At 45.7% G+C, this 17,833-nt stretch overlaps 1 protein-coding gene across 3 annotated transcripts in view; it reads left to right on the forward strand.

The window, feature by feature from the left end:
- Positions 1 to 17,234, forward strand: part of PIGU (phosphatidylinositol glycan anchor biosynthesis class U) — a 43,742-nt gene extending 26,508 nt beyond the window's left edge. For 2 of the 3 annotated variants that reach the window (XM_038370070.2, XM_043495631.1), the window contains exons 11-12: positions 1,515 to 1,657; positions 15,263 to 17,234. In XM_038370070.2, the coding sequence (XP_038225998.1) occupies positions 1,515 to 1,657; positions 15,263 to 15,376 (257 nt within the window). In that variant the 3' untranslated portion in view covers positions 15,377 to 17,234. The remainder of the gene's footprint in view (positions 1 to 1,514; positions 1,658 to 15,262) is intronic. The other variant, XM_043495630.1, reaches the window with a different exon arrangement.
- Positions 17,235 to 17,833: the final 599 nt, after the last annotated feature.

Genomic DNA, 17,833 nt, shown 5'->3' on the forward strand with positions numbered 1-17,833 from the left:
TAATGTTTCAGCAGCTAATGAGCCTGACAGTGTAACATTCCAGGAAAATTTGTGTTGCTTCCTGGAGTGACTGGTTTGGGGTGGCTACGGCAGACAATACCAGCCAACCCTGCCTGGCAGTTCTTCGGATTGTGTCAATCCATTGCAAACCCAAACATGACCTCAATTTCCTTAATAAGCAATTTCAGCCTTAAGACAAAGGGGCCTAGTTAGGCCTGGAAATGTGAAACCTCCCATCTTTGTTTCCCTTTGGCTTTTGTAATCCAAAACTAGGGGGTTTGGTTCACAAGACTCACACCCTCGCCTCTCTGCTCCAGTTATTTCTATGAAGATTTTGAAATCATTACAAGTTATGTTGTTTGAAAATCCAAGCAAATCCTAAAACCTCAAAAAGGAACAAGAAGAAGAATGAAGAGGATTGAAAGGTTATGTAGTCGGGGCTTCATTATAGTGACCCAGGGCTGGTTCTCTGTAGCAGCACTAGCTACTAGTAGGTGGGACTTTTTACCTCCTTTGAGGACTGCTGCTCCTCTAGTCTTGAAATTTCTATAGCAGAGGATAAAACAGCCTTGATAATATAGCCCAGTAACTCCATCAGTTAGACTTGATCCCTTAGGCAGCCAGGCCTGATAGACCAAGGCAACATGTTTCCAAAACATCTTGATTCAGCGTGGGTGAGCTGGGAGCTCCAGGCACATACAGTCAAGGGACCATGGTTACCCGAGAAGGACAGTCATGGTTCAGTACCTCATTGGAGGCTTTTAAGAACAGATTAGACAAACACTGGTCAGGAATGGTCTAGTTATTACGTAGTCCTGCCTTAAGTACAGAAGGGTGGATTATTTGGCCTATTGAGGTCCTTTCCAGTCCTACACTTCTATGATTCTATTATCCTGCAATGTCCTATTATAGTTATGAAATAGGGAATTAATATATTAAAGGGAGAATGGTCTGCATCCTTTATGACAACATTGGCAGCCAGTTGGAAAGCTCCCCTGGGTTCCAGGCTAATCCAAAGTGACTTGGGTACCTTCAATAATTGATCACTCCGGCTCTCCTGTAGGCAAGCACAGCAACCTGATTGGATGCCGGGGTGAGGTGTAATATCCCTCTCAGAGAATGAGCTTTAATGGCTCTTGAATAACCCAGAGACACTGCCCCCTGCTGCTGTTGTGAGGTCTCTCGCTTTTGCTGTCATCAGAGCAGCACTTCTGGAAACTAGGAAGTAGAAGCAAGAGCCGCAAAAGGGGGGATTCAGTCTAAAATTAAACAGGCAAAATTATTTTCTTTTAAAGAAAAATCCCAGTTTTATTATCCACAATAGCAAGATTATTAGAGCAAATATTTATCATTACGAAAGGTTGTGCTGGTGGAGAGAAACACCCTCTAATTAGTGCCTCCAAGTTGCTGGGTGGCGCTGTAGACATGCTAAGCACCATCCTCAGGTGACATGAGGTCAGCTGCTTGTTAGTATCTCAACTACACTGTTATAATATCTTTGTTTTTTCTTACAGTCCTTCGGAACATCTTTATCCTCTCCTGCATGCTCATTGTCTGCTCCCTGCTGTTCCCAGTGCTCTGGCATCTCTGGATTTACGCAGGAAGCGCCAATTCCAATTTTTATTATGCCATCACATTGACGTTCAATGTAGGGCAGGTTAGTAAAATGAGGCAATTGGCAACACTTGTGCAGCACAGCTGGGTGCCTGGTTATGTGACTGTCAAATAAGCGATATCTGGCTCTGCTACAGCAGCAGTTCTCAACTAGGGGTCTGGGGCCCCCTGGGGGACATGAGCAGGTTTCAGGGCGTCCTCCAAAATAAACCGGAAACAGGGCCAGCATTAGACTCACTGGGGCTCAGAGCAGAAAGCCGAAGCCCAAGCTGTGGGGGGCTGAAGCCAAAGCCCGAGCAACTCCGCTTTGCAGGGCGTCCTGTGGTACGGGGCCACAGGTAGTTGCTCTGCTTACTACCCTATAGTGCCAGCCCTGGCTTTTAATCTACTGGATATGCATAAAAACAGTTGTAGCAGAGGTGGGCCGTGGAGGCTTTTATAGCGTGTGGGGGGGTGGGGGGGACTCAGAAAGAAAAAGGTTGAGAACCCCTGTGTTACAGAATATAGTCCATTTTGTGCATCCTGCACTGATTGTAGCAAGCATCCTGACTTTCTTGTCAAGCGGAGATCCTCACTGCCAAGAGCTTAGTCACAAGGCTCTAATACACTAATAAGAATCAGAACTATTCTGTCTGCTTACTTGAACTGTGTCTTAATGTTGTGTCCAGTTTATGCTGCAAAATAAACAGCCTGTAGCTTGGAAACAGGGGAAGGATCCCAGGTGCCTGATTTGGAAGCTGGCAGATTTGTAAAACAGCAGTAAAAGCTTCTATTTAAGTTAACGTCCTACAAAGGAAAGTTAATACCCAGATAATCTTCTTTCTTCCTCTTGAGCTCAAGTCCTGCAATGTGCTGGTCATCCCCAGCTCCCATTGACTTCACTGAGATTGAACATGCTCAGCACCTCGTGGTATTGAGACCCTTGTCCACAATTTCGGCAACCTACTAATTTCTTTTTCCTCTTTGTAAGCTAGTGTTTACCGGCAATAGACAGATCCCCCAAACTTCATCCACACTTCTCCCATTTACAGCTTGTGTGCAGAAAACTTAAAGGAATAACTAAGCCATTCCATATTGCTGATCTTCACCGAGCCTTGCGTCAATTTCACCTGCAGAACAATTAGACTTTGTTCCCCTTTGAAGAAACTGAATGTTCTTTTCATGTTAAAAATTAGACCACCTCTAACATTTTGGCACTCTGGTTGTGTGTGTGTCACTTTGTACTAGACAGGCAAGCTTACTGAGAGGCCAGAAATGAGCCATTTGTGCAGTTAAAACACAGTAGATTTATAAAGGCCAAAAGTTCTAAAATGCGAAAGCAAACAGTGGTAAGAGTGGGGATAATGGCTATAAAGATACTGATCAAAATAGCATAATCAGTGGGTCATAGGAGAAATCAGGGACAGATGGCAGTTCTTTAGCTCTCTAAATATGCACCTTGCTAATATATGAGGGGAGCAGTAAAACTGCAATTTCATGTAGCTTTGTAAATGGAAAGAAAATGCACAGAGGGTTGTGTTCTCAGTCTTACTGGATCACTTCAGACTTCCATAGTTTCTTGTGCAATTTCTATGCTCAAAAGTTTTGGCTGTCTGTTCTCCCAAACACCTTTCTGAACACCTGTCAGAAACAACCAACCCCTAGTGCAGTAAGCAGTTTCACCTCATGTGCAGAGGAGTAAGTGTGCAAGGAAAGGCTGTCCAAATCGGCAGAGATGATTGGTCTGGAGAGAGGACCACAGGGTTGAAAGTCATGAATTCCTGAATTTTGTTCCCAATTCTTCCTCTGTCTGTAACTTTAGACAAGTCATTTTCATTCTTTCTGCCTCCATTTTCCCCTCTGTAAAATGGGAATAATACTTGCCTGTCTCACAGAGGTGTTGCGGGGACTGACTTAAATTAATAGTTGGAAAGCACTTTGTGATCCTGGATAAAAGTTGTTGTGGACATACAGAGCAGGAGTATTTGCCTGCTAGCTGAAAGGTTCAGGTTTAAGATAGGAATCAGTGGCCCCCATTGACAAATTTATCTTTCTTTCTGGTGAGCTGGGGAGACAAAACAGAAGGGTTGGCAGGCCTCCTTCTTACGCTCCCACTAGTGCTTCTGTCCAAAAACATGCCCAAACACAGGAGTGTGGCCTGAGTCAGTACCAATGTCCACCTGCTGCTGTTAGGTGTGGATAGCACTTAGTGATGCTAAGGATGGTGATTTAATCATGCTGATGTTTTAACGGTCCCAACTGGGACTGAAAATTAACAGTTGACGATCACTGCAGGAAGCGCATCTGTCTGTTGAGTGGCAGACTCCAGCTGCGCACATTAACTTGCCCACCATTCCTAACTTGCCCACCATTCCTACTGCTGAAGTGTAGCTTACAGGTCCAGTGGGACCTCCAATGAAACAATGGTAGGCAGCAATCTTCTCGCATCCAGTGAGATTCTGCTTGTTTTTAACACAGCACCATGAGGGAAATCGTCCCTATTGCTGGAAGGGATGGGTTTAGTTTGTGGAAAGACTCGTATCTCTGCTGGAGTCAGGGAGTTGGATTGCCTCAACAATTCCCAATACTTGACGTAGCAAGTTAGCTCATTATTAAAAGTCATGACTCACTAAAAGCAAGATGTTCCCTTTGCCCTTCAGGTCACAAACAGATGATAGAGTGGTTCTCCAGCTGTCACTAAGCCCTCAGAGCTGCAGAAGGAGTGCTGTAGGCACTCCTACTATGTGCCTCCCTTTTTTCCCCTCCCACAGATGTTTATGTCCACTGGATCCCTGTAGTCTCCCCATTTGTCTTGGCCTACCTTACCCCGCAATCTCCCATGCACTGGGATGCATGGACCCTCTGGGCTACTATGCTTAGTGGAAGGTAGAATGTGTGGAACCCTGTACGTAAACTCCCTGATCCTCCATGCAGACAGAGCCACATCAGTTCCATTGCACCCAGGCCCTAAGCACTCGTGATAGGGTAGGAGTTGCCGTAGTGGGAGTTTGTACCTTCCTGTCTCTGTCGCCTTATTTATAAGCAAAGCCACGCTCGCTTCCCTTTTCTGTTCACTCTCATTCTCTCAGTGACTTTTCCATTTTATTCTTGGTTCTAAACGTTCGGTTCTTTACACTGCATTACTCATGCAGCTGGAAGGTACATACAGTGCGGCTTGCTGAGCTTTCTGCCAGTGTGAACCGTTCATCCTAGAAATCTTTAAGAAATGCTGCAATGTCTCCCTTTTTGGGACAGGAATATGCTGACTTGGCAGTAACTTCAGGGTTTTTCTGAGGTTAATAGTCATGTGAACTGCTCTCCTCAGGTCATTAATCTCCAGGAATTGCCATGCAATAGCATGAGTATTGCTATTGCAAGCTGAAAGCAGGGATCTCTTTACTGATGATGTTGGTTCAGTTGGAATGTATAGAGTATTACTAGATAATAAATGCCCTATACATTGTTAATCAATTTAATTAAGGGGACCTTAAGTAACTTAGCTTGATTTGATTTATTAAGCAATGCTTAATGCAAAAGAGAAGTATATATTACCAAGTTTGTAGAACCATGCCTTGCAACCCGATGACAGTTTTTTTAAAATACTCTGGGTTTTGTCTATTCTACTCAACTTGTTTGTTTCATTACTGTAGAGTTTTTCCGCCCAGCCTGCAAACATTTTATTTTAGTATATTTCCTAACTCATTACATTTGTAAATGTCTAACTACATGACTGAACATCTGTGATTTGTCCTTCACATTTGGCTAACTCATACCTCTGTTGCAGTGGTTAGTATGTTTAAAAATACTTATTAGCTCTTAGGAAATATGACAAAGGTTGTCATAAGCCAGTACTTTTCCACTCTTAACATTACTACAAAGCATCATAGGACTCTTGCTTACAAACATGCTATAAAGCCTCTGGGAGAGCCTTGCCTACAAGTCAACAACATTCACCAATCGGGTACCTTGACTCTTCACTTGGCATTCTGTTCAGCAGAATGTGATGTGATGGTATAGCATCCCTAACCTGTTGTTAGAGAGGCGTCCACAGTCTTGGCTGCTTTTATGACTTGAAATCATGAGTGGGGATTTTCTGTTGCAGATAGCATAAGAGCTACAGAGACCAGCTTCCCTGCTGTTAGCGAGCACAGCCCACACATGCCACATATTGACACACAGTCCTTCTCCCACACAGATCCCTGAATGTTGTATCCCTTCCCATGACTATCACCCCTTTATGTGATTCTTTCCCTGTAGGCAGAGTCTGGTGGGAGACTCAGTCAGCAGAAGACCCTCTGCAGTGCTCATCCTCAGTCTTGTCACTTTTCAGTAGAGCTGAGTGAAACGCTTCAGACAAAACTTGTTTTTCCCCCAAAGAATGTGGTTTCAGGTCAGATTGGCAGCTCATTTCAGCTGATATGAAAAAAGGAAAAATTCCAGAAATGTCAGAACAAATTGTATCAAAACAAAACATTACATTTTGTGGGGCTAGATTCACAAGAGGAATAAGGTGCCATTCACAAAATGGAGGAGCTGCCATCACTTCCCCCCTACCAATAGCCCTGCTCTCACTGGGGATGTGGGAGACCCACGTTTGAAATCTGCACTGGAGTTGTAGGGACTTGAACCCAGGCTTCTCCCAGGTTAGTGCCCTAAGCCCTAGACTATAGGGTATCCTGGGGTGGGGTTCTCTCTGGCTATCCTGTTGAAGCTGTTCCACTTTGTATAAAATTCTTGGATGGCTAATGTGCCAGACAGTGGGAGAGAGTGACCCCATATCCTGGTGGTTAGAGTACTCCCCTAGAGAGAGACCCCTCTCCCATCCCAATCCTACTGGGCTATTGGGCATAAGGGGATGCCACCACCATCTAGGCCTTCATTTCCTTTCCCTTTATAAAAACAAAGTTTAAAATACCCAAAACGTTTTTGTCGGATCCAAAATGGAATTTTTCTGACTTTTTCAATTCACTGAAAATTCTGAAAAAGTTTGGTTTGAGTTCAACCCTAGAATTGACAGTGAATTGAAAAATTAGATACTCTCACAGCTTTTCTTGTCAGGTCTGCTTTAAAAGGCAGGAAGAGTAGCACCAAAGCAGTCTTGTCTGTGACCTCAGCATTCCTGTTGGCTTTGCAAGGACTCCCTTCCTGTCTTGACTTTCAGGTTCTCCCAGTTGCAGTTTCAAAACTGGCCCATACCTGGGCTTTAATAAATTTCTGGCCTTCAGTGCTGTCCTGCAGATAGTATGTTGCAGTCATTAGAGGGCTGTTAATGACTGACTAAGCTGCATTCTGGCCAACATCATCTTAAAGTTCCAAAACACAAACACACAATACCCATTAAAGCTTTAAACAGAAATAATTGCTGTCCTGAAATGAGCAGTTCCTTGGAAATCTATCCTTTTATTTATTTTTGGGGAGGGTGCTGTGTCTGCAAGGTATCTTGAATGTAATAGCAAAATAATTCTAGAAAACAAATCGGAATCTGTTTTTCTGTCTGGCACCTTCAGTTTAAGTGACTGTGTAGGGTCATGCAGCAGACGATACCACTTTGTGCTGTGATGTTGTTAGAAGGTCAGGCCAGGTCAGTGCTTGAATACGAGACTTCCATGGGATGCCTAGGTGCTGCAGGTAGTGATGCTAGAGATGTGGGCCATGGCGACACTGCTTCTTTCTGAGTGAGTGCATAACCAATACATCAGCATGGTACTAGTTTGTTGCGGTCCTGGCCACTTGTGATCATTAAAGTTTGCATGGAAATCTTTGGAGAGGGAACGGTCGTAAAAGCGACTTGGCCATATTCCAGCATGGGTAATTATGTTTTGCACTCTTTAATTCCCTTGCAGTTTCAGCAAGACAAAGAATTCTTCTTCACTTGCTAACCGGTTATATAGCTTTGCTGCATGTTGTTAAACAGCTTCCTTGTTTCACCCTGCATCTTACCACCACTTCACTAGTGGATGGAGTTATCCCTTGTATATAGTCTCCATCTCCATTTCCGTTTGCAGCATGCCTGAGGAGCCAACAGGATGAAAAGTACTGTGATAGTAATGCAAGAGCATGAATTGTCTGTGTGTGACCTTTGTTTGCTGAACTGCCAAAAACCCTTTTACCCCTCCAGAGTGTTGCTGTGTAAACCTTTCTTGAGATCCTCGTGCACAGATTTCCTAGCCAGTGATACAGCAAGCCAGCAAACCTTGAACTGAAGGCAACTAATTATTTGCCCACTGATATGGTCTGGAAGGAGCAGTGGTTTTCTGTCATTTAATAGTTATCTTGAGTTGTTTTCATATAGACTTACAAATGCAGCCGGCCAGTTTGGAAACTTCCCCCTCCTCAGCAAGATGCATTACCAAGAATAATAGCAGTTACATAAAGAATAATACTAGGGTGGTCATAAAGTTATAAATACTACATATCTACATCCATTGAGGTCAATGGCAAAAGGGCCATTATGAGACTTTTGTACAGGCCTTATGAGACTTAAGTACAATTTCAAAAGCACCTAAGTTACTTAAGAACCAGAGTCTCAGAGAAAATCAACAGGACTTGGGCACTTTTGAAAATGTTTTCCTTAGTCATCTCATCACCCAGGAAGTATGTGTTCGTCATATGAGAATCATCTATCTTACAAAGTTAGTTCCTTAACAAAGGAGGATCTTCAGTTTATATTGCATTAAACCCATTGATCAAATGCATTTTAACACAAAATAGAATACAAAGTAAATCTTTGTTTTGTGAAGATTTTTTCCTCTGTGTCTTAAAATGCTTTTCAGAGTGTAAATAACAAGTAAAGACAGAGATAAATCAGATATATTAAGCAAGGAGAAAAGATCCATTTTCAGGTAGGTTATGGAAGTGGAGGAGTTGTGAGTTATGTTAGAGTATAAGTAGATGAGACGTTGAGGTACAGGACTCCAGGGGCTGCACAGGAGAAGGCTCTTGTGTCAACAGCGGCAAGATTGTGTAAAGACAAGAGTTGCACAACTTTTGTTTTGTTATGTTTGTATTTCTTTAACTGTTCTTCAATCAGTTGAATGCATTTTATGCCTTAAAGTGAAATACAGTAAGGGTTAGACCACTTTAATCCAAACTCTGCAGATTGCTGGGAGATTTCAGTTTTGAGGAGAAGCCAGAAAAGATGACGGATTTTTTTGTTTTAATTTATATCTGGAGCAAGTTTTAGGCTAAAGTTGAGGGGAGGGGAAGAGATTGGAACCTTCCCCACAAGTAGCAGCCTCTCACACTCTGTCTAGCTGAAGGAACAATGGTTGCTTGCTGTGTGTCTCGGAATCATATGGGCTCCTAAAACCTCTGCTCTTGTTCTTCCTTTAGAAAATGAATACAATCCAGTAATCTCTAAGCAAAAACCCTAAGGCAAAATTCAAACAAAACATTGGAAGCAGTTTAAAGCTTTTGCTGTCCTGCTCAAGATACATTAGAAGTTGCTGTCCTCTTTTAACCCGTGGACTTTTAGCGTAAGGTGGGTGCAGCAGTTTTTCACAAGCTGCACTGTATCAGCACAAAGTTTAAAGGGTGTGGGAAATAAACCACCTCTTTGTAAGATCCCATAACTCTTGGCTGTTTAACAAGGAACCTGTTGCTGTAATGTCACAGGCTGACTTCTTTGGGAGCCTTCCCAAAAAGGAGCTGTGACTAGCGCTTTGGTTACTGTCTGTGAGAGTGACATGTCACTGAGGACTGTAAAGGAAAGGAATGAAAATAGAGATTCCCAAAGGGTTGTTTCTTGTGCCTTTGTTTTTGGCATTTGTGATGTCGTCATTCACGCTGGCAGGGAAGCCAGGGCATCTGCAGCTTGACTTGGCCAGAGCTGGTTATCTGAAGTGACTGGCCTCGCTTCTCAGAAAGGCGAATGGCAAAGGAGCAAAAGCCCCAAGATCTAGCCTTGGCTCTGTCACGGGCGTTTTTAAGAATTTATGTGAGAGCAACATGTAACGGCTCCAGTGAGGGCACTGTACAGTCATAGTGTACTGAGGAGTTACTGTAGCCAAATCACTTCATCTCTTTGTGCCTTAGAGTCTTCATCTGTAGACGCTGGATAACAACACTCACCCACCTCACTGGAGAATGGTGAGGGCTGATATTCCGACAGCGCCTTGGCCATGGACAGGGCCATGGGTCTGTTACTGAGCAACTGGTCTTGGATTACTTTTACCATCATTTTGTGAACTTCAGTCTCCTCTTGGGCCTGCCTTTTCCAGGGAGAAGCCCTCCCCCCTTCTTGGGGTTGAGGGCTGCAGGGAGCTGGCCCACCCTGGGTCTCTATCTGTTCTGTCTTTCTGTCAGGGCAGCAATATTGTGGTTTTAACCGTTACACACATGCTAATCAACACCAGATTGGCTCTATTGTTGCATGCAAAAAGCTGTAGTAATACAACACTGTGGCTTAAATTATAAAGGCACAGAAATCAAGACATCAAAGTTATGTTCCCTGCAGCAGTCATAACTCAGACCCCTTCTGTGCATTAAAATGATTCCATTAAAATCAGCACTTCCCAAGAGATCCCATACCATGGTGCCTAAGATACAAGATCGCTTGCCTCCTGTTCTAAGTATACTGCTGTGTGGTAACTGATTATCGACTTTCTAAGATGGCCACTGTATAAAATTTATATTCTAAATAGTGGTGACTCTAGGGCTTTTAATATAGCTGTGCTGTTCCTGTTCCTGTGGGAAGTATCACGGCATGTTCCATGGGGGGAGTGGGAATCTGAAGGGAAGCAGGTGAGAAGTGCCTGTGTGATAGGGGACTGTGCTATTAGAGTGAAAGATTACCCACCCTGTGGCCATGTGCCCCCCTCCCCCCACCTCTCCATCTGAGCTTCGCAGTGCCAGTCCCTCCTTGGGGCTGGCAGCTTTTTTGCTGTGCTGTCACACATGGGAGATTCAGCCCCAGAACAATCTGACCTTGAACTTAATGTGTGCTCATCAGAGCACCAACTCATTTTTGTGTATTTATTTCAGCAGACAGCCTGGTTGGTGCACATTAAAAGGCACTGTCACTAGTAATAGTACCTAGCTCTGATGTATCGCTTTTCGTTAGTAGATCACAAAGCATTTTACAAATGAGGTCAGTTTCGTTATTCCTATTTTGCAGATGGGGAAACTGAGGCACGGAGCAGTGAAATGACTTGCCCAAGGTCACCGAACTGCCCTTTGGCAGAGGCAGGAATAGATCCTCCTAGGCCTCCCAAGTCCCAGTCCAGAGTTCTGGCCTCTAGGCAACACTGCCTCCCTCACCAACAATTCTGCCGCACCTCTGGGGCTCCTTAGGGCGCCAGCAAAACTACACATACAACCTGTGGTGGAAACCAGTTACAACACAATTGTCTCCGTTCTGTTTCGCAGTGTGTAGATTGGCCCTTACAGTCGGTCTGCCCTGTCATTAATAGCAAGTGGATGCTGCAGGCAGAGAGGTGTATTCCCCGATAGAGCGCCATGTTACACTTCCAAGGATAGCTGAGAGGTAGAAATGCCATCCAGGGACTCTCAGCTCTCTAGCACGGAGATGTTTTCTCATTGCATATATGATGCCGCTCTCAGAGTTGTTTGGCTGCAGCAGAGCTGTGTGTTCACAGGAGTGCTCGTGCTTTTAACAGTTGGAAGATGTGAATATTTCAGTCATGGGCCAAAACAAGTCTTGCAGCAAATGAGTGATTGTGAATGATTTGTGGACTAACCTGGTGGTTCAGGACAAGGCAGATTTATAGACAATATTTTACATTTCTGTGGTGCCTCTGTATGAGGCTGTTGAAGCATTTTCCAGATGTTAATGAGTTGAGCCTCACAATCACATGGCTGAGGTGATTAACCTCATATGGAGAATCTGGGGAACGAAGGGGCTGTGTCTTGCCTAGGTTCTGAGTTCTAGTCCTGGCACTGCCACTGGCTTGGTGTGGGGTCTGGAGAAAGTCACTTAACTTCTGTTTCCCCAACTGTGAAAAGGGACTGTTCTGAGGCTTCATTAATGTCTGTACAGCACCCTGCAAAAGAAGACTATCATGTTAGTGCTAGGCATTCCTGTCATCACTGAAATTACCCTGTGAGGAAAACCTGAGGTGGCTGTTACTGGCAGCTCTGGAGAGAGTGGGACAAGTTGTCCTGTGCATCTCTCTCTTACTAGAATATTGCAATGTCTGATAGGTCACCCTTGTGACCAATACGACTGCAAACCCTTCCTGAGTCACTTTTCTTCCTTCCTCTGCCCAGGTATTTCTTAGCAAGATGCTAGGAGAGGGAAATGGCCTAAATATAAACACGTGTGGCTTCCCTGCTCAGGACTTTAACCAATTGAAAATCGCCAGCTCTCAAGGCTTAAACAAGTGGAGTTTGACAGAAACTCCCCCCCCCCCATAAGACATTGCAGAGCGAAGGGTATTATTTTGGGTTTTACACTTCCTTCTGAAGCATCCAGCTTTGGCTAATATTAGAGATGGGATGCCACATGAGACAGAGCATTAGCTTCTTCCAGTGCAGCGAGTCTGGGGTGTTGGGATTCCCTCTGAGATCTTTTTCAGCTTATTCAGACACCTTGTCCGGTTCCAGGAGAAAACTTCATCCAGTTCTCTGGGATCCAAAAAAATTCAGTTTGACTCCAGATTTCATCACTCGGGTGTCTTTATTTGGCATACAGCAAAACTGCTCTGAGTTGATCAGACTCAAGCATAGGGAGTACATAAGAATGGCCATGCTACGTTAGACCAATTGTCCATCTAGCCCAGTATCCTGTCTTCTGACAGTGGCCAATGCCAGGTGCTTCAGAGGGAATGAACAGAACAGGTCATCATTAAGCAATCCATCCCCGGTCATCCATTCCCAGCTTCTGGCAACAGGGGCTAGGGACACCATCCCTGCCCATCCTGGCTAATAGCCATTGATGGACGTATCCATCAATGGGTATAGGGTGTACCACACATCCAGAGTTACACAGAAATCCTTTCCCTTCATATACATTTACACATCTCATTGAATTTACTATATATTGCATCACACATTTTTGGACTGGCGTGGCTACTTTGCAGGAACCAGTCCCTGTGCAGCATGGTCTGTCCATGCATGTCCACATTCGACCTACTCCTTACCTCATCTTTACATCCATAACTAATCTTGTCCATTGTTATTAAATGGTTCCCTGGGTATTCTCCCTCTTATCTTAGCTGGCTCAGACATAGTGTGTGTTTCAACCTAATGATCTGTTTACCTCCTTAATTCTGTCCTCCAAGAAATGAGGCCTCCTTCCACGAGTTAATTACTCATGTCAGGCCTTAGCTACATGGGACTCCTAAAAGTTCCATACAGCTGGAGATGTTTGTGGTGAGAATGGATGGGAATTATTTCCCCATCTGTGCTAGAGAAAATAAATATTCCAGAAAGAAACCCCCTGGAAAGAGGGTGTATATTTACTACACATAAGGTCCAGGCTTGTGTCTCAGCATGTCCATGCATAAGCAAGGCTGTCAGTCCAAGGGAAGATTAGTGGAAGCGTAGTGCTGGTGCAGCTAATGAGTAGATTACCTTCCTTGCAGCCATGGGGGATCACCTGTTGCCAGCATCTTTCATGCAAGGTAACACTGATTTCCCCTGGAAGCAGAGAACACTAACTACAGGTGTCTTTGCCACTGCCTTGCATGGGACTTAGAACCTCTTTTGCTTGAGGCTATTGACACCTCCTGTGTTGCTGTGCCATTAGTGAGAGCGGCACGTCCAAACAAGATGTGCCATAGCCTCTGCTTGAAGCAATCGGCCTCGACTGGGAACAGCATCATCCTTTTCAGAGCAAGCAGTTGTGTTGCTGCAGGGTTTTAGAGATGAGCTCCTTAAGTGCAGATTTCTTCAGTAATAGAGAGTCAGGGTGGGGAAGGGGATGCAGAAGATGTAGGATCTGGAAGCAGAATTGTTTTCCAGATCAAAAGGCTTTTACAGCCTTCCGTGGAAGTGTTGACTCATCTTTGTGAAGTGAGCACTGCGGGAGATCGGAGCCTGTGACTGGAAGCCAGGAACTTGTGCTCAAATACCATGGCGATGGGTGTATGGTGTTGACAGACTCCTGGACACAGCTCTGACACAGCTTCTGTCTGTGGCTATAGGCAAGACGCACAAGCCATCTATGCCTCAAATACAGCCATCTGTGAAGTATGCACCTCCCATAGGTGTGTGGGGAATGTTAAGTCCATGATTGCAACATGTCTTTGCAGAGATATGCTGCTGAGGGCCTCGGATCAAAGGGGCTGCAGTGCCAACAGGAGCACAGCTACTGTCAGCAGCTGCACCTGGCTGCTGCTTTCTTTTCTCCTTGGGCACAGCCAGCCTTCTCTATCCTTCTTCCACACCCCACTTCAGGCATTGCCTCCCAGCTCCTTCTCTCCCAGCCTTGCCCCAGCTCTCTGCTGTCTTGTGCTTTCCCCTTCTGTCTCCGCCAGTCTCACTGACCACCCAAACTTCCACAATCCCCTGCACTTCCCACTCCATCAGACCTACCCCTGCCCTCCCATCTGCAGCCGCATGACTGCCCCACCACCAAGGTGCCTCCTGCTGACAGTGCAGCCCTTTCGTACCTCTCACACCCGGCCCATCACCCCATTCCCTTGATCCAGTCAGCACCCAGAAGGGCTGTCAGGTGAGATTCCATCTTGAATGAATCCACTGAGTAGCATAATGAATGCTCGGGAAGTGCTTTGCAGCTGTGACACACTGTTGTTTGGTTGTTATAGTGATTGCTACCCCTGTACAGTGCTATAAAGGCCTCCAGCTCCAGAATGGGTCAGGGTCACTGGTGAATGTGACTGCTTTGTTCCTAGGCGGACTGAATCCAAGTGCTGATGGGCAGATATGGGGACAATGGTATCAGTAGATGAATGGCAAGTGGGTAAATAACAAATAGTGTTTTAAGAATGATCAAACTTTGGCACTCACCGAAAACCAGTCCCTGTTGTGGGAGCTGCCTGGGTTGGCAGTTACAAAAAACAAGCCCTTCCTAAATGTTGGAGTTCCGGCCTTCCCCATGGAACTGTTCATTGAATCAGCTTTTGAGTTTTCACAAACAACGGTGCCTTGTACAGTACACTTGTACAGGACACAGCACAATGGGGCCTCACTGCAAAATATAGATTCATTTGAGAGGGAGGGTAGCATAGTGGTTAGTGCCCAGGACTCCTGTGGTCTCTTTCCCATTCTGCCACTGACTTGCTATACTAACCTGGGCAAGTCACTTAGGCCCAAATTTTGAAAGGTGTATAGGCATTGCTCCACTCAGTATGCAACACCTAAATACCTTTTAAAAGCTGGGCTTAAGTCTTCCTGTGATTTACCTGTCAGTACAGTGTGTATTGGTAACATTGAAGTTCCAAAAGCCTCTATCTCATTTCCTTTGGTATTAGACCCCGAGCGTTTGTGGATTTTCTTCTAGTCCTTCCTAGGCTCTTGTCCTCTCTGAATAAAACAGAAGTGATCAGACTTTAAACTGAAGACCATTAGAAGTAATCAGCATGGGGTTCTGAGTTGGGAGAGGTCGGATTGGGTTGTCACTGCTCTCCTGAATGAGAGACGAGGTTGGGAATGATATGGGAAAGAGAGCTTTGCATCAGTGGTCTGTAAAACTAGGTAGTCTTTGGTCTGAAGTGTCACTTACACCCTGTACATTTCACTTCTGCAGATCCTGCTCATCTCTGATTATTTCTACGCCTTCCTCCGGCGAGAGTACTACCTCACTCACGGACTGTACTTGACAAGGAAAGACGGGACAGAGGCCATGCTGGTTCTAAAATAATCACTCTGCCCTGCATGACTTGGGGAATGGACTTCTATACGAAACACGCAAAGCTTGGGGTGGGTGGGAAGGGTTCCCTGAGACTGGTCTGACTGGTGGGATGTTACCTACTGCGGAGGAAGAAAGGGCTGAGGTTTGGATGGGATTATCCTCTTTGGCAGTGACATTGAGTTCAGAGCCAAGACCATAAGAACTGGCCAAAAACTACAGCTGCTAGGGCCACGTGGCCTCTGTCGAAGCACCTCACTTCCTCCTTCAGCTGTGCTTTCTGCTACAACACCAACCATCAGTCCTGGGCAGTCCCAACGGGTGGCTGGACAGACGTCAGGGCTGCATCTCAGGCCCAGAGAGTTAAGGCCCTAAACCCTTTAATTTATTATCATCACTTGTGGGGAAAACCACTGGAGATGTATGTTTCTCTTTCTGGAACTGAATGCCCCTGGAAATCTCTTCGTAGACTGCTTTTGTTCCTCCTCCTTCATTGCTTTCCTCAGTATTGCTCCTGCTTGGCATGCAGCAAGCTCTGGGGACTTGGCTTTGACTGACTTAGACACTTGTTTCTTCATTCTGCTGTTGCATATGGAAATCTTGTCTCTTAAACACTGGACAGCTCCTGCAGTGAATAGATGATCCAGGGGACAACCTATTGGCTTTCCATAGCAAGGGCAAGCGACAGCATGAACCATCTGGGAGGGATGTACAGTAAAATCACCAAACTGAAACACAAACCACCAGGAAGAGGGGGAAGGGAAATGAGTGCAGGGAGAGGGAGGATTGGGAATAGTCTGGGGGTTTCCCTTTAAGGGAAAAGAGAGACCATCCCTTCGGAAGCTGGACAGCAGCATTGGGACGTTTCAGGGGAAGGGACAAAATAATAGAAATAACATCACTTATTGAATCCATGCAGAGCGTGGCTGCATGTGGAATACAGAGTGTCAGCCCAGTGCTTCCTAGGAAAGGCCCTCCAACTCACCCTACCCCCTCTTTTATTATTTGGGGCTTGTGTTTAGATTCTTGAGCTGTCCCACTCTGGGATTTTGGGATACAGGCCAGGAGGGAGAATTCCTCTCTCTAGAAATACAAATCCAAACCAGAAGGAGCCTCTCAGTACTTTGGGGTGCCTGGGCTCAAATGGGCCACAGCCACTTAGCAAGGAGAGACATTTAACCAAAGTGTTATTCCTGCGCACCTAGAGCAGCATTAAAATGGGGCTACGCTCAGAAAAGTGACTATGCAAAAATGGCATCTTACTCCCCAGCTCTGGTCCCTGTGTGCCAGAGCCATCCACTTTACGGACCAAGATAAGTGTTGCTGCTGCTATTAACTCTTCAGACCTGACACAGCTCCAAGAAACCAAGCAGGATCCTAGCCAGGGTCCTTGGCACTGGTGCCAGCAACACAAGCCAGAGAAAACCCAGCTCAACTCTCAGATCCCAAGGGGGTGTGAAGGGCTGCTAATTCGAAACTCCTTTTCATCATTTTGCTTTTACACCGAGCACGTTAAGCAGAGAATGATTGAGATGCGGTCATGCACACCCTTGCCCAGACCCTTTTACGGAGTCACTCTGCTGGACGTGGTGCCCTTTCTCCTACTTTTTCTGTCTTGTCAGGCAGTTCAAATGGCTTTTTGTAAGAAAACGACAAACGCTTGCCTTACTGCACTACTATTGGGCAGGCGGATTTGGGCAGAGTCCAACCTGCTGTACACAACACCCAGCTGCTCCTGCGTGGGAATTCCCCCAGAAGAGACAGGCTCCTGGCCCCGGCTGCAGAAGGGCGCTCAGAACCAGCTCTCCCCTCGGCGGTCAGGTGTTTGGGGCACATCACAAAGTGGATAATAAATCATGCAAGTTTCAAATGCTTCCCGAGTGCTCTGTGCAGCAGTGATGCTGCGGGGACGAGGGGCTCCTTACCCTCTGCCCCAGGCCATTGTTTTGGGCTTGTGCTTGGAGGAAAACTCCAGGGTCCGCGGTCATTTCCTGTTTAAATAAATCCAGGACTCTTCTTGTTCCAAGGCCTGAATTGCCTTAAATTGTGGTTAATGTAATCCTGGGTAAGGAGCCCAGAGGCTGCTCTATCTGGCAGGAAGGGAGCAGGACCAACGGTTTGGTACTGTGCACTTCCAGGAGTGGGGCAAGCAGGTGGCTTTGGGCTAGATTCCCGGCCGGTGTAACCATGTGCAAGCCAATGGTGCCAGCACAGGTGCTTAGGCCAACTGAATTTGCACCCTTGAAAGTTGTCTGAAACTCGGCCTTCCAAGTCATCAGCTTTTTCTGATCTGCGAGGGCGAGCTGGTTAGTCCTGCCCAAATGGCAGCCTCCAAAGGCCAAGTCAGAGCAATTGACGGCAGGAGATACTGCCGTGGCAACAGGGTGTCCGAGAGTGCTCTTTGGGGGTGAGACTTGGGCACTATTAGAATGACAAGTTGAGTGAGGGGATAGCGTTTATTGGAGCAAG

The sequence above is a fragment of the Dermochelys coriacea genome, chromosome 13 (genome assembly GCF_009764565.3).
Source record: "Dermochelys coriacea isolate rDerCor1 chromosome 13, rDerCor1.pri.v4, whole genome shotgun sequence".
NCBI classification, from domain to species: domain Eukaryota; kingdom Metazoa; phylum Chordata; order Testudines; family Dermochelyidae; genus Dermochelys; species Dermochelys coriacea.